Genomic DNA, 14,794 nt, shown 5'->3' with positions numbered 1-14,794 from the left:
TGATATATCAAAATTGTTCTCATACATTTCTTGGAAGGTTTTTTGATAATATCATGAGATTTTGATAGTGATAGAAGGCAATGATATTTTGATAATCTGCAGAGGTAATGGAATAACAAGTTCTTGTGATATTATCAAAATATCAAGAAGGCTATCAAAATCTCAAGTCTCTGCTAGGGTCAAGTTATAGGTGATGAGGTTTGATATTATGATATATCATGATATTATCAAGGCCTCTTGATATTATCAAAATATCAAGAAGGCTATCAAAATCTCAAGTCTTTGTTAGGGCCAAGCGATATGTGATGAGGTTGATATTTTGATATATCGTGATATTCTCAAGATCTCATGATATTATCAAAAGTCACAATATCAAGAAAGGTATCAAAATCTCAAGTCTTTGCCAATAAGGTCAAGTGATATGCATTGAGGTCTGATATTTTGATATATCATGATATAATCACGATATCATGATATTATCAAAATATCAAGAAGGCTATCAAAATCTCAATTCGGCTAGGGTCAAGTGATACTTATTGATGATATATCATGATATTATGTGGTATTTAATAGAACAGTGCAAGTGAACATTCAGTTTTAACCCTCCAAAATAATTAATGATTGTGTGTTCTTTGCTAGTGAAATTGAGCTTTTGGGACACAGTATCAACCAGGATGGACGTAAACCTAACAGTAAAGGCATCAAAGCCATCACAGCCATGAAATCACCTGCAAATGTCACCCACCTCAAGCAGTTTCTCGGTATTTCTGTGATTATGTACTTAGCATGTCTGATCACACATTTCTTTTGCAACAACTTCTAAAGAAAGGTTCTCCCTTCAAATGGACCCAAGACCATGAACACAGCTTTGAAAACTTGAAACACCTTGACACAGATCCATCTGTCATGCTCCACCATCCTAACTGGAATGCTACATGTAGCTTTGAGGTCCATTTGGATGCAAGCAAACAAGGTTGCGTGCCATGTTGGCTCAGGAAATTGGGGGAAAACTGAAACCAATCCGGTTTGCATCGCAGGCCTTCAATGCTGTTGAATCTTGTTGGACTACACTGCAACAACAACTTTTCGCAGTAAAATGGGGTTTAGAACAATTTTGACCATACATTCTTGGTCACCGCATTATAGTGCTGACAGACCATGCAAACCTAGAGTGGCTCACTACTATTGCTCCACAGCAAGCTTAAGTAGCCAGGTGGTGCATGTCAATGGTGGAATTTGATTTTTACATCGAACACCGATCAGGCACAACAAATGTTGTACCAGCTGTTCTAAGTCCTTATCCTCTTACTAAGGTTCCAGACTGTTCCCTTGTTACCTTACCAGACCATAAGATTCTCGCCTTGTCGGTGGACATCCCCACCCATATAACTCAAGGGGTGACTGATACACTTTCTCCAACTGTCATCCATAATTATGTCTAATGCTTGTTTGTTAACACATCCTACATGCACCTCACCCACTTCAGCTAGAGGACATGACTCTCATACTGACACAGCCATGGAGGAACCAACACACTGCCAACTTTGGATGTATCGAGATGAATTTATGGTCGACCCATCACACTATCGAATTATGGTCCCTTTACTTCGCTGTATATTATTACAAGCTTACCATGATTCACCACTCGCCATGCACAGAGGTTGTGATGCAACTGATGAATCACTCTCTTATGATTATTACTGGAGAGGCATGGCCAAGCAAGAAAAAACTGGATTTGATGTTGCCCTCAGTGCATCCATTTCAAAACACCAGATCCAAAGCATGGACCCATGCAAGTTCACCTCTACCAGAGTCCTTTCTACACCATTGGCATAGATTATGTAGGACCTCTGCTCCAGACTCCGTCTGGGAACAAGTGGATAATTACTGCCGTATGTCCTTATTCTAACTTCCTGGTTGCTATTCCAGTTCCAGACAAGAGAGCAACCACGGCTGCACATGCACTTTTCGATCATGTTTTTCGTCAATACGGGTTCCCTGCAGAACTACTCAGTGATCGAGGTGGTGAATGGACTAATGCAGTGGTTTTCCAGCTCACTAAATCACTTTCAATAGACCATGTTTTCACTACCAGCTACAGACCTTGGTTGAACTGAAAGGGTTCACCAATGGCTATTAAAATAGGGCAATAGCCATTTACTGTATCAAACTTCAGACCAACTGGCAAGATTTCCTTCAACCAGCACTTTACACACGTTTCACCAATTCCAGGAATGGACAAAATCAGTCCCTTTTTCCTCGTTTTTGGTCGCCACGCCCCTTCACCTGAAACTCTCACCTTGGCTCTACCTTCAAAGCCTCTTTCCCAACAAACATATGCAGAAAACCTAGTTCCACGATTATCAGATGCCCAGAAAGAGTTTGATCGCATTCAAGCTGACTTACGGTGATCCCAAGGAGAACATTATGACCAAAATGCCCGAAATTTGCAGGTTCATGATGGTATCCGTGTATACGTTCACAGACCTCCCCCTTCAACACAACCACAAGGCTTATCACCTCGCTTCACACATCGTTTTGATGGACCATTCATAGTACAAGGACTTGTCCACGGACACCAGGACCTCATTAAATTACATCATGAAATCACTGGTCAAGATATCCTTGTTGTCAACATCGACAAAATTGTCATTGTTCCTACAGGTGATCCACAGGACCTTCGCCCTGAAAGTGAACCTCCCTTGCAACCTGTACCTATCCAGCCTGCACCTTCTCAATCAATCTCTCCTGGTGTTGCCAAAGTAGCTTTTGCATTTGGCCAAGTACTTCGTTCATTGCCCCGTCACCAAGCTTTTGTTTCTGAAGCTTGTAAAACCGTTTATAAAACCATGCCAGAAGCCTGGGATATCCTTTCCCGATGCGGTAAACTGAAAGGACCTGTATCCAAGTGCTCTTACTTGTCTATGAAAGGTGGTGCTCAAGGAGGAATATACATGTATGTTATTGTTCTTGATGGTAAACTCTTTGATGAACTTAACAAGTGAACCCTCAAGAAGGGGTGGACTGTTAGGATGCAATCAATGTTTTGTTTCCAAATTTTTATATTGTTTTATTTTCATGGATTCCCTCAAGAAGGGGTACTAGGTCACCCGGTTGCAACCGGTTCGATTTTCTGTTGTCAAAGTGACAAATGCTGTCGTTGTTCCTTTCCGGTCGCTAATCCGTCCGACTACAAATAAAGCATTCAGAAGGGAAAACTGACCTGTGCATGAGTTTTTCTTCAGTCTTCTCACAGTCAAGCGTCACATTATTTTTAAGGTGTTCACACTCAATTGAACCTTGAGCCCTGCAAAAAGTCAGACAACAGCTGGCATTTAATTTTTTTCACGTTTGTTTTGACAGGAGCAAATCTAATTAAAGGCCGTGGGAAACCGAATCCTTACCATGGCAAAAGCTTTATGTAACATTGTTGCTGTCTTTAGGATTTCCAGTGGCTTAATTAATTAACAAAGCACTTGACAACAACAAACAAAGAAACAAAGTACTTGACAAAATTAATATTAAGGACGGTGCCTACTAATTCAAAGCTATTTTTGCGCCGTTTACTGAATATGCGAGAAAAGCAGATCTTAACAAGCATTATTGAATACCAAAAAGAAAATTGGGGGTAACCACGCATTTTTTGAAGATAATTAATCAACAATATTTGCAGAAAGCTTTAAAATACAAAGCAATGTATGGCGTTCTTTGCCAAATTGAAGCTTAATTATCTCTCAATTTTCTTTTTGGATACCAAGAGCACTTGCTAAGTTCTGCTTTCTCTGCATAGTTTTCAGCCCTGCAAAACTATCCCTGTACTAATGCACCAGTCATTTGAAACCCCAAGCCTTAGCGGGGGATTGTGGGGACTTTCACCTCATATACACGTCATTTTGGTTCCCAGGGAGGTGGGGAAGTCACGGTCTCCGCATCCCCTACCGAGGAATTAAGCGGGGCAGTCACCCCTTGGTCAGTGGTCCTTATTTCCGCGCCTCATGGTAATTTTGCATACATTATTGTCGCTTTCTTGACAAACTCAATCCTGGATTCCCATCTGGATAATGCTTTGCACAGTTTCGTATCGCCATGGACCGAAAAAGGCTGTTGCAGCCAAAAATCTGGAAAGCTTGATCGACAAAGGTAGGCACATTTTAAATGATATTGTATGCTCTTCACTCATTGTTCTCGAATGAAAAATTTTAATATCGAAAGAATCGTTCCGGTATGCTTGCCCTTGATTTAAGCTTGAGTTTAATGTTCCCGAATGAAGATTGAAAGAATCGTTCCGGTATGCATGTCCTTTTAACCCAAAGTTTTTTATTCTTTTGTTATGAAAATCAATTGCATGTCCTTGTACTCAAAATCTTGTGCACGCATTTTTTATGTACCAGGCGACTGGTTTTGACGGATGACCTATCTAATTATCACAAATAGAGCTTTAAGTTATGTCTATTATTATAACTATTTAGATCTATTTAAGCTTATTTAAACTGAGGACTGCTTTTTCTTGTGAGTTTTCATGCTTTCTATGTGATGTTCCGTGACCAATAACTACAAAATAAGGTTGTTTTAGTCATGGGTTGAAGAACCTTGCTTTTAGTCACATGTCAGAGATTGAAAATTCGGTCAATTGAACTCTGGACCTTTGGTTGTTGTTTTCAAATAAGGTTACACGTCTTGAGCGTACCAAAAGAAAAGTAGAGGCTGATGGGTATGTGTATAAGAAGAAAAAATCATGCTCTTCAACTCTGCACCAGAGCCTGAAAAACCTGTCAAGATGAAGCCAAGTATTAAAGCTAAAAAACTAGAAGAAATGAGCAAAGATCTGAAGTTAAAAAATAAATATTTCAATAAGAGAGATCAAGAGAAAAAGCAAGGAACCTGAATGCAGATGAGCAGTCACTCTGGTTAACTAAAGAAATGGATCCTCTACAGGTCAAAAAACGCCGCCTAGAAGAGCTACCTCTTTTGCAGAATAAAGAAAAGAAGAGTTCAAAAGAAAAAGAAAGGAGACAAAGGAATGGCAGACCTCTCCTACCTGGTGAAAAGCCATGGAAGAAACCTACCTCTTGCAAGAAAGGAAGCTTGGATCTCTTTCTCAAGCAAATTGAAGGTAAAGGGCAGAGACTCTGATCATCAACAGGGTGATGAGGAAAGCAGTCACAGCAGTGGTTACTCAGCAGGATAGGTGCAAGAAGGTGACGCCTCTGGTCGTCCTCAGGGTGAAGAGGGAAGCAGCGGTAACTCAAGAGCACAAGTGCAAGAAGGTGACGCCTCTGGTCGTCCTCAGGGTGAAGGGCAGAGTAGGTCACCATCATCGCCTCAAACACATGATTCTTTTTTAGTCTAGGATTATGCCAGTCACACGACTGTCCAGACTTTCAGTTGTGCATTACTTTGAAAGACAAAGTTGTATCTGATGTCAGTAGTTGTCATAAAGCTGATGGAGTTTATCAGACCTTTTTGTCTGGTGTGACATTATCACAATTTGTGAAGGCAAGAACTGCATACTGTTACAACTTTCATGCCATTGGATGTTGTGAGTGTAAAGGTTTAATACAGACAGCAAATGAAATCATTTCATCTGGTATAGTTGATCTTGGCAATACCTTTCGCAAATGTTTCCCATCTGTGAAATATCAGCATCATAATGCAAAGCGGAATTTTTTGCAGTTGAATTGGTTTGCATTTGTTGATGAGTTGATGATTCTTTTGAATAGAACAATCCAGACAAGCATATTTAACTCAAAGTCAACAGCAAGCTTTAGGTTGCCCCGACAACAATGTTGTTACTAAGTTAAACTCAGAAAGTGACAATCCAGATCAGCGGCTCTCTGTGAAGAAGCTAAATTCGCCTGAACGAATAGAAATGATTAAGAAGCAGAGGCGCATTCTAAGTTCAAGAACAAAAGGTAGAGTGACAAAAGAAATTGCAAGCGAGTGTTCGTTGAAACGAAAGATTCCAAAGCCAGTTTCTTCGGTTTTAAAGGAGTTCTCTAACATAGGTACAGATATTGAGGAATATGTGAGAGGCAGAAGGTGTGGTGCGGATGCATGGAGACGGACTGGAGTGGTAACTTTTAACCGAAATAGAAAGCGAGGACTGAAGGCATCTTTGATTGCATTCGTGTTGATGGAGCACACGATGAAAATCTAGTAGGGCTGGAAATTCAGTTCCTGTGGACTGAAAGACAAGTGACAAATAACAAATCATGCACTATTGCTACAGCACGTCATGGCGGTGGAAGTTACTGGAACCGTGTAGAGCCGCAGAATGGGTGTCTAGCCCTTGCACACAGCCATCTCTTTGTAACATCAACACTCAATGGGCACAATTTCAATGAAAAGGGCTTGGATTCAATCAAGTTACCAGAGAACTTAAATGCTGCAACAGAAGAATATATCAATAGAGTAGATGGTGCACCATGTGGTGATATGCCTATTCGGCTGCTGAAAGGAGCCAATGATGAATATGCTTCTTATCTTCACAAACGGCGTCCGGACCTTTCCTAAGTGATTCAACAAAAGCCAAGGAGCAGTTGAAAAGTTCAAATCCCACTCAGTTTCAGTACTTTTAATTAGTGAAATATGGGATGTGAGGAACAACCACTTGGTAAAGAGTGCTGCAGATAAATGTGTATTTCTTTTAGTCCTTGTTTTAAGGAAGGCTGTATTGACGCAATCTGCCAGAAAGGAAAGCCGCAAAGTGAGTCTCTCTGGAGTGAGAACAGTTTTTCCATCTCTTTGCTACCCCTTCCAATACCTGACAAATCAAGACCATGGCAGACACAAATGGTTCCATTACCAACGTGTCGACCTTAGGTCGAGAACCATCACTCCAGGGAAATGGTTTTGCCCTAATAGGTTAGCCTCTTTTGTACACTAATTGTTCCTGGCAGTATTGCAGTTAGCTGAGTAACGGCTGAAAGACTTTTGATCTAGTTTGTATTTCAATCTACACTGTTTTTGTTATTGTTCTGCAAACTGCCGGAAGATGAGAATGAACAAATGACCAAGCACATGACGTGGCAATAATGGGCATGCAAGAGTACTCTTTTTGTTTTAAACCGATTTTTTTCACATTTTGCAAAGCAAAAGTAGAGTAAAGTAAAGTAAAGTAACCATGATATTTAACGTTGATAACTCGTAACAGTAATTCAACTGACAAAAACGTGAGGTCGATGGTGCGCTCATTTTACTACCCCTTTTCCATCAGTGCTCTGTTTTACAGGTATTTAAAGCTACTTAGCTACACGGAAAGGAAAGAAATCGAAACAAAGATGCGAAATGCGGGAATCGAACTCAGGACCTCTTGCACTAAGGCCGCGTACTAACCGACTGTGCCACCCTTGCTCCTGATAATGATAGCCATTACTCTAAATAATGGTCAGTATTTGGTATCGCACGTGAATTGTGTTAGGGTTCTTCACCTTTTGATCAGTTGAATCAATTAAATTTTATAGTGAGGCGGATCACATTGTATGCAATCAGTTGAAAAAATTTCAATTCCTACTAAGTATCAATGAAACTAGTTCTACAATAAAGATATTTTGACATACTCATTGTGCATTGAGGAGCCTTTGCCACTAATTTGCTGGCCGCTCAAAGATCAATCTGTTTATTTCATGGCTGCCAACAGTGTCTTTTAACCAGTGTGTTACGCTTGGCAATAATAAGTTGTTTTACTAAGGGAGTACCATGTGTTGAACAGTAGTGGCGGGGGAATGCATCACTCGCATAAAAAGAGAATGCCCTGCTCAAGCCCGAATTGGGGGGGGGGGGGGGTGGGGAGGCTGGGGTTTCTTATGACTGGTGCGTAATAGGCACCGCTGGTAGGAGTAAGAGTAGGGGATGTAGTCCCTGGTGTTGTCGCTGTCCTGTTCCCTCCAACAGAAGTTGCTGGCTTAGCAGTGATGTCTCTAAAAAGGCTTAATGTGTATGAGGCCACCTACGCAGAAACAGCCATAAGTCAAAAAGGGACTTGCCGAGTGCTGGAACATGTAGATGTAGATGTGATACAGATCTGCTACTCATATTATATATATGACATGTACAGTACCGCTCAGAGATAAGCGAACCACCAAACACGTTTCAAACTAGTTTCAAACTGGTCTTAAACTAGTTTGCGTTTGCGTTCAACGCAAATGCGTTGACCAATGTCATTAACTTTCAGAAGCATTTGCATCACAAAAGGTTCAATGATGCCTTCGCAAAGCAATGTCACAAAATAAAACTCAGTCTCGTCATCTGACTCTGCAAAGTTCGGCTTCTGGCCGACAAGGTGAATGTTTTCAAAGTTTTGCACATTGCATAGCCATGTCATGTAAACTAAAGGTACAAGACAACTTTTGAACCAACCAAACAACACTTTGATGACAAATGTAATGAAAATCCATAATTTAACGCGCCGGCAAGCAGTTGTAAACACGCGATTGCCTGCAGACATCTGTGAATGACTTTTCAACTGTCTTGCAGCTTTTAACTACATGAGCCCAAAGCACCGGGGACAATGATTTTGACGATATTTGGAGTGGTCCTTTGCTTGAAAAATAAAATCACTTGAGATATACAGGAACGAAAATACACGTTGCGCTGTTTGAACACGAAGATGCGAAAATTTGATGTGACAAGCCGACTTAATTTTACTCAAGTTAAGTATGGAGGCGCCATGTCGGTCCACTGCTGAAGTACACCAACATGGCGGCCAGAAACCAGTAGAAACATCTAGAATTTAGTTTCGCTGTCTTTAATACTTTCTGCTGTAAAATGAGCTAGCAAACATTCGTATAGACACGTCTCCTAGTATATTGGCTGTTTAGGCCACAAAAACACTAGGGAAATCGATGTTTTTATGCAACTAGCATGTTTTTCGAAAGCTGTCAACAAGTCACGCACTGTGAAAAACTCTGAAATTCAAACTGCTCCATTTTCAAAACAAAGCACGGTACTGAGCTGAAAACATGCAAATAGATATATTAATTTTTTAAAACCTCTTGTAGCTGATCGAGATAAATACTCAAAAGGCTCTTTGGTTTTGTATTTTATTTTTTGTGACGTCACATGCAAACCAAGAATAAAGGCCAACACGATTCTGATTGGAGCTTCTCGTTTCTTGTACACTTGAGTATGTCCAGGCATTAAATTTTTATGCTAATGTTTTATGTATTTTTACCTGAAACTTGAAAGGTTGTGACAGACTCATGATTAGTTTTAATCATCATAGCCATAAATTAGGTTTTAATGTCTCTGTTCCTTATGTTTGTGTGCTAACTACTACATGTAGTTATGGGGGAGCTCTGCCTTGCGTTAGGTTAGCCTGTGCGACTTCGGCGATTGTGTGACAAAGGAACCTCACTTATCTCCCCAGCACTACAAGCTGAATGCAAAACAGCATGTGGTGGATTGGACAAGAGTATCGGTTCGCAGGCGATATTCAAAAGGAAACGCAGCCAACAAGCTTGAGGGAAATCACTGCGCAGACTTAACTGCACCACACAGGAGTGTCCCGAGTTTATTGACAGACAACGAGGCTAAATCTCAAGGGAGGAAGCTGGAGGGAAAAAACCAAATCGTAAACCACACTAATATATTGAGAGCTAACTGTGCTGAACTACAGAACCTAAGTGATCTCTAAATAGTTTTCACATGCTTTTATTGCTAGACAAATGTCTGCTGGCTTAGCCAGTCGGAAGTGCTGTACTACGAGAGAACTTAGTGTTACACGTGTCAACTCTTAGCCGAGAATAGAGCTTTGAAAAAAGCGCCAGTGCCGTGGATCGTACCAGCCTGCTAGCGACAACAAAGCCGCAAAGTTCGAAGCAAGAATACAATAAATCCTTAGTGTTTGCTGACCTCGGCAACTAGACGGCACAAACGCTACATTGAAAACAGAGCCACCATGAAAGGGTTACAGATAATGTTGTCACAATCCATTAACTACATTATACTGGTGTGACAGCAAAATTGCCTTACAATGTTATCAAATATACTGTACATAAAATAAAGGCAAAAGTACAATCATCATTATGTAAACCAACCTTAAATTTGATTGATCTGTAATTAACATAGTTGAATAATTTTTACTCTGACAAATTCCCAAGATTGTCTGCATGGAAGGATGAAGAACATGAAGGTTCTGCCTTAAAGATTCTCTTGATGTATTGAAACTTTCTCTCCATGGACTGGAGTAATCAACACCCCTGCAATAAGATTCAGCATGGAGTTATTCATCAGAGAAAGGTACAAAAAAACTTAAAGGGCCAGTTTGAACAACATATGGGTTGACCTTCAAGGAGGACCTTGAATACTGCCAGTGCTCTGACCACATTGCCATCCCTACTCTCCCAAGCATGCAGGTTATCCCCCATTCAGGGGCCAGCCCCCCTCCCTCTCCAACAGGACTTCATCAATTTGAAACAGATCAGATCAGAGGTGGCCCTGTTGTTACCTGCAGACCTGTTCATTAAGTTAGCCCTACAGTATCTCAAGTCTGGCAAAGGTTTTCCTTTACCACAGTCGTTGCTATTTAACATGGTACTTAAATTTATGTACCGATGACCATACATTTTCTCTCCCTTGAATCTTCACATCAAGGTTCATGTGTAAAAAATTGTACAGTTAAGCAAGATGGTGAGTTCTTAATTGCGTGCTGAAAATGCTCGAATTTGTTGTGACACTAGTTATTTGGTAACTTTTGGTACCGCATCCACGAAAAAAAGCTAATGTTCGATGTCAGGAGGTGGAGAAAAGTGGTGTTTGATGGTGTTTGATTTGTTTAGTATAATAAGGTAAACGTTTTTCGGTCCTGGTCAGAGATAATTGAGTTGAACTGAATAATTGAAAGTTGACTTACATGCACTGTAGATGAATTCCATAAAGAACGAAATTCGATTCAGGAATTATATACAAAACAAAATCATGCGTCCCGTTTGTCTTGTTTGAGGAATTATATTGAGGCTTGATAAAAAAAACTATGCGCACTTATAGTAAAATGCTTAAGAACGAAGCATTAGTAGCACTATCACTGGTTGTGATTGTGGTAGTATGGTGACAGGATTAAAATAATTAGTATCAATTTAAAGTATAATTCAAAACGGTTGCATGAAACTTGATCAAAACAGAAAACTTTGTGTATAAAAGTTAATGGTTAACATTGTATTGTTTGTCAAATCAATTGGCTCAAAACATCTAACAAAATATTCTTTTACTTACACTGTACAGAAGTGTGATCTGGACAAGTACAGTTGATATATGTTGTGGTTCAAATGTTTTCTTAGTTTAATTTTTTTCAATCCAGTTCAATTTTGTGTAATATTCTTTATCATAATCAGAAACAAATGAAAAATCTAAACTGAACTACACCAGTCTGTAATTTCTACAATTTTTAACCAACTATAAAATTCAACTGTAACATATTATATGAATTTTGAATTTATCCACATGATCAAAGAACTTTGTACAGTCACATAAATGTACATCATGTAGTGTCAACTTATGATATCATGTTTTGACTGATAAATCACATACACTAGATCATCTGGTAAGTCCTCGTCTCCTTCAACTCCTTTAACTTTGGGCTTCACAAGGATATGTTGAACTAAGAAAGATCATGAGACAAATTTTAAATGGTACTACAGGCATACATGTATATTCAACACTTGTACAAGACTTGTACAAAGTGTACATTATGCTCTTCTAAAATTCGTATTTTAATTTTATTACGAGACTAATTTTAATATTTGTTTTAGAATTGTAAATGCATTGTAATGTCCTCAATTAGTGGTGTGCTGACATAATTTCTTTACCAACACTCTTCGACTTATAATTAATAAAGTTATTATTTTCAACTATTAAACTGTCCTGAACATACATGTGTCAAGATGAAACAAATGAAGTAAGAAATTTTGGAATGTACACCTGCATAAAAAAGGCAAATGTGAATTATGTCACATAGCTAGAGCAACATACCGGTACATTATGTAAAAGTAAGGATACTAGAGCCTTTATTTATACACAGTGGTATCTTTGAAGCTTGAAGCTTGTACATGTACTGTAAGACTGTGTATAGAGGGTAACAATTGGCCAAAGCAGAAAATACCATAAAACTCTTTGTTTGTCCACCCAAATTTTGAATGAGCATTGTTTCCTATTTCTCTTGGGACTTACAATGGTCCCAGGAGAAAACAAAAACGTAATCAACATTTGGGTGGCAAACCAAGAGTATTTTGGTATTTTCTGCTTCGGCCAATTCATTAAATCACATTAGAGTTAATGCACCAAACTAGAAAACAGGAAGCCAGTTGGATATTTACAGTCTATATAATAACCAAATCAATCCGCGCACTCTGATTGGTCAACCAGCTATGTTTTATTGTGCCAGTAAACTCAAGGAAAAATTGTACGTCTTCTGAATTATTATATAAAAGCAATAGACCACAGGTTTCTATGGTTTATAGGCATGATAAACCACTTGGGATGTTGGAAGAACACTCGAAGAATTCATAAATCACTCGCCTGCGGCTCGGGATTTACGAATTCTTCTCATGTTCTACCTATCAGTCTATAAACCATAGAAACTTGTGGTCTATTGCTTAATTGTACAAAACATGGTGGAGTTGAATACAGGGGAAGTGAAGAAAAATCGAGAAAGTGAGCAGAGTGCAATTTAACCCTGGCTTGAGTATTCGCATGCAAATCCAGCCAGCCTCCTTCTACTGAATGACAATGCCTGAATCATAAAGCTCCCTTGAGATATGGTCATAATGACTGCATATTGCACTAATAATGTGCTGTTTGCATCACGGTGAATTAAGAAGACCATAATAATTACAGTGTATATTATTATTCTGTAGCTGCATGTACACTGCAGGGTTTTCGGTGACTTTCACCATCTCTTGCACGTGAACTTGCCCCTAATTTTCCTTGGAAATGACCCCAAATCTTACATTCGAAAAGAACACGAGCCTTCGATAAGGAAAGTTTTGTTCATGAAAAACAAAAGAGAATACATGTATGAATATGAATATGAATATTTTTCGGCGGGGACTTCTTTTTTCCTGTCCAAGACAAAGGCTGTTATCGAGGATCAAACACACTCGTTTTGAGCAGTCCAGTAGTTGGTGTAAGCTGCCTGATTTGCTAACTACATTTGAAGCGTGACAAGACAACATCCACCAGAGGTCTTTTCAAGCAAGAAAGATGAAATACATTGCACGCAGCTGTACAGAATGCAAAGGAGCCTTAAAGAGGGCTATGTCACGCTTTTTTAATGCCTTTTTAAAAGTATTCATTTACTCTCTCTCTGAATAAAAAAGCCAAAATTTAATGATATTAGTGTTGTGTTCAAATACACTCATTAATGCTCTAGAATGCATTCTACATGTAAGAGACCCAATTTTCAAAATTTTTCCAGGGGGAGGATGCCCATGGACACCCCTACAAGCTTGTGCGTTCAGCCCTCCGAAAGCGCACCTTCAGTGCGCATAATTTGTCCATTCTCTGCTTACTCCTCCTCCTCCTCCTTTGCCTTCTACTAAATTCTTATTGAAAACCCTGACAATGTATACAGAAGAAACAAATGCCAGAAAACAGGTGAAATAAAACTTTCCCTTGCTTTGTAAGATATAAAAGAAACCAAACTTACAGTAGTAACTGTTTCAACCCCCTTTTATTCTATAGGTATTGACAACCTTCTCCTAATATTTCACTAGTAAGCAAATGATTAATGATTGTATCTATTGATAATTATATTTATCTTAGGATCAAGATTGTGATAGGTTATTTCATTCCATTCTCGCTTCAGATCTGTATTAATAGAATTTTCTTTATAATCAAGGATGACCCTAAGGAAAGCTAATGAAGTACATGTACATGTAGACTCACTTAAAGGAGCCCAGTAGCGATGTTGGGCAATAAGGCTTGACAAAATCCTCTATATTTTACAGTGAAACCAGTTGTTTGTTTGCAAGCCACTTTGCAAAATTATCACACAATATTGCATTTTTGATTGGCACTTTGCTCCAAGCAAGTTGAAGGTTCACTTACGCTCAGTTGAAGTCTAATGGTATGCCTTGAACTGTAATCACATTGTGGACCTTCTCCATAGTTGGTTTGGAATTGATAACTTTAATATTTCTGAAGGCCCTTCGGCTTCTAATGGATTTGAAATAATTAATTTCTTTGAAGAAAGTTTATGTAGGGAATCCAGTATTGGCGAACGGAAATTTCGTGGAAAACCAGTTGCGCTGAATGCTAAGAAATCGTAGTGTTGAATTCATATTTCCATCCCCTTACAGTCCTGAATTAAATTCTTGTGAGTTTTCTTTTAGGTCGATGAAGGAGTATTTGAGACAACATGAACACTTTTCAACTGACTTCACAGAACTTCTGGCAATTCAAGGTTTGCAAACAATCACACCGTGTGGATTTTTTTATTTAAAAATTACTTTTTTCAGAGCCTCATATATCCTACCCAGTGTAGAGTTATTATGGTGTAAATTTACATTGTAAAAAAAATAGAGTTCAAGGATGGAGGTGTAGCAATCTAGTAGATTATGCCAAGAAAGCCTAACAGGAACATGGACTAAACTTACCTAAAAATGTGTCAAACGTTTTTACTTTTCATGTACATGAGTTGACAGGTACACTGTACGTGGGTGAATGGATAAGAGCTTTTCTGGACAACAATCATTGCATAATTTTACGTAAAATGGCAAATGGGAAACGGTAGGGTGATGTTCTCTTATGAGAAGTTAGCTGATACCAGCTGCTAACAGGCAAGAGATGACCTGATATC

General features: G+C 39.1%; 1 protein-coding gene across 2 annotated transcripts in view; it reads right to left on the bottom strand.

Annotated features, from left to right (window-relative positions):
- LOC138000821 (dynein axonemal heavy chain 12-like) overlaps nucleotides 1-14,794 on the bottom strand; it is a 249,655-nt gene that overhangs the window by 211,036 nt on the left and 23,825 nt on the right. For both annotated transcript variants that reach the window (XM_068847482.1, XM_068847481.1), the window contains 3 exons: nucleotides 11,527-11,596; nucleotides 10,038-10,199; nucleotides 3,224-3,307 (listed from right to left, as the gene is read on the bottom strand). In XM_068847482.1, the coding sequence (XP_068703583.1) occupies nucleotides 3,224-3,307; nucleotides 10,038-10,199; nucleotides 11,527-11,596 (316 nt within the window). The remainder of the gene's footprint in view (nucleotides 1-3,223; nucleotides 3,308-10,037; nucleotides 10,200-11,526; nucleotides 11,597-14,794) is intronic.

Source organism: Montipora foliosa, chromosome 4 (assembly GCF_036669935.1).
Source record: "Montipora foliosa isolate CH-2021 chromosome 4, ASM3666993v2, whole genome shotgun sequence".
NCBI lineage: Eukaryota > Metazoa > Cnidaria > Anthozoa > Scleractinia > Acroporidae > Montipora > Montipora foliosa.
The sequence above is the reverse complement of the archived record's forward strand: the minus strand, read 5'-3'. Positions and strand labels throughout refer to the sequence as shown.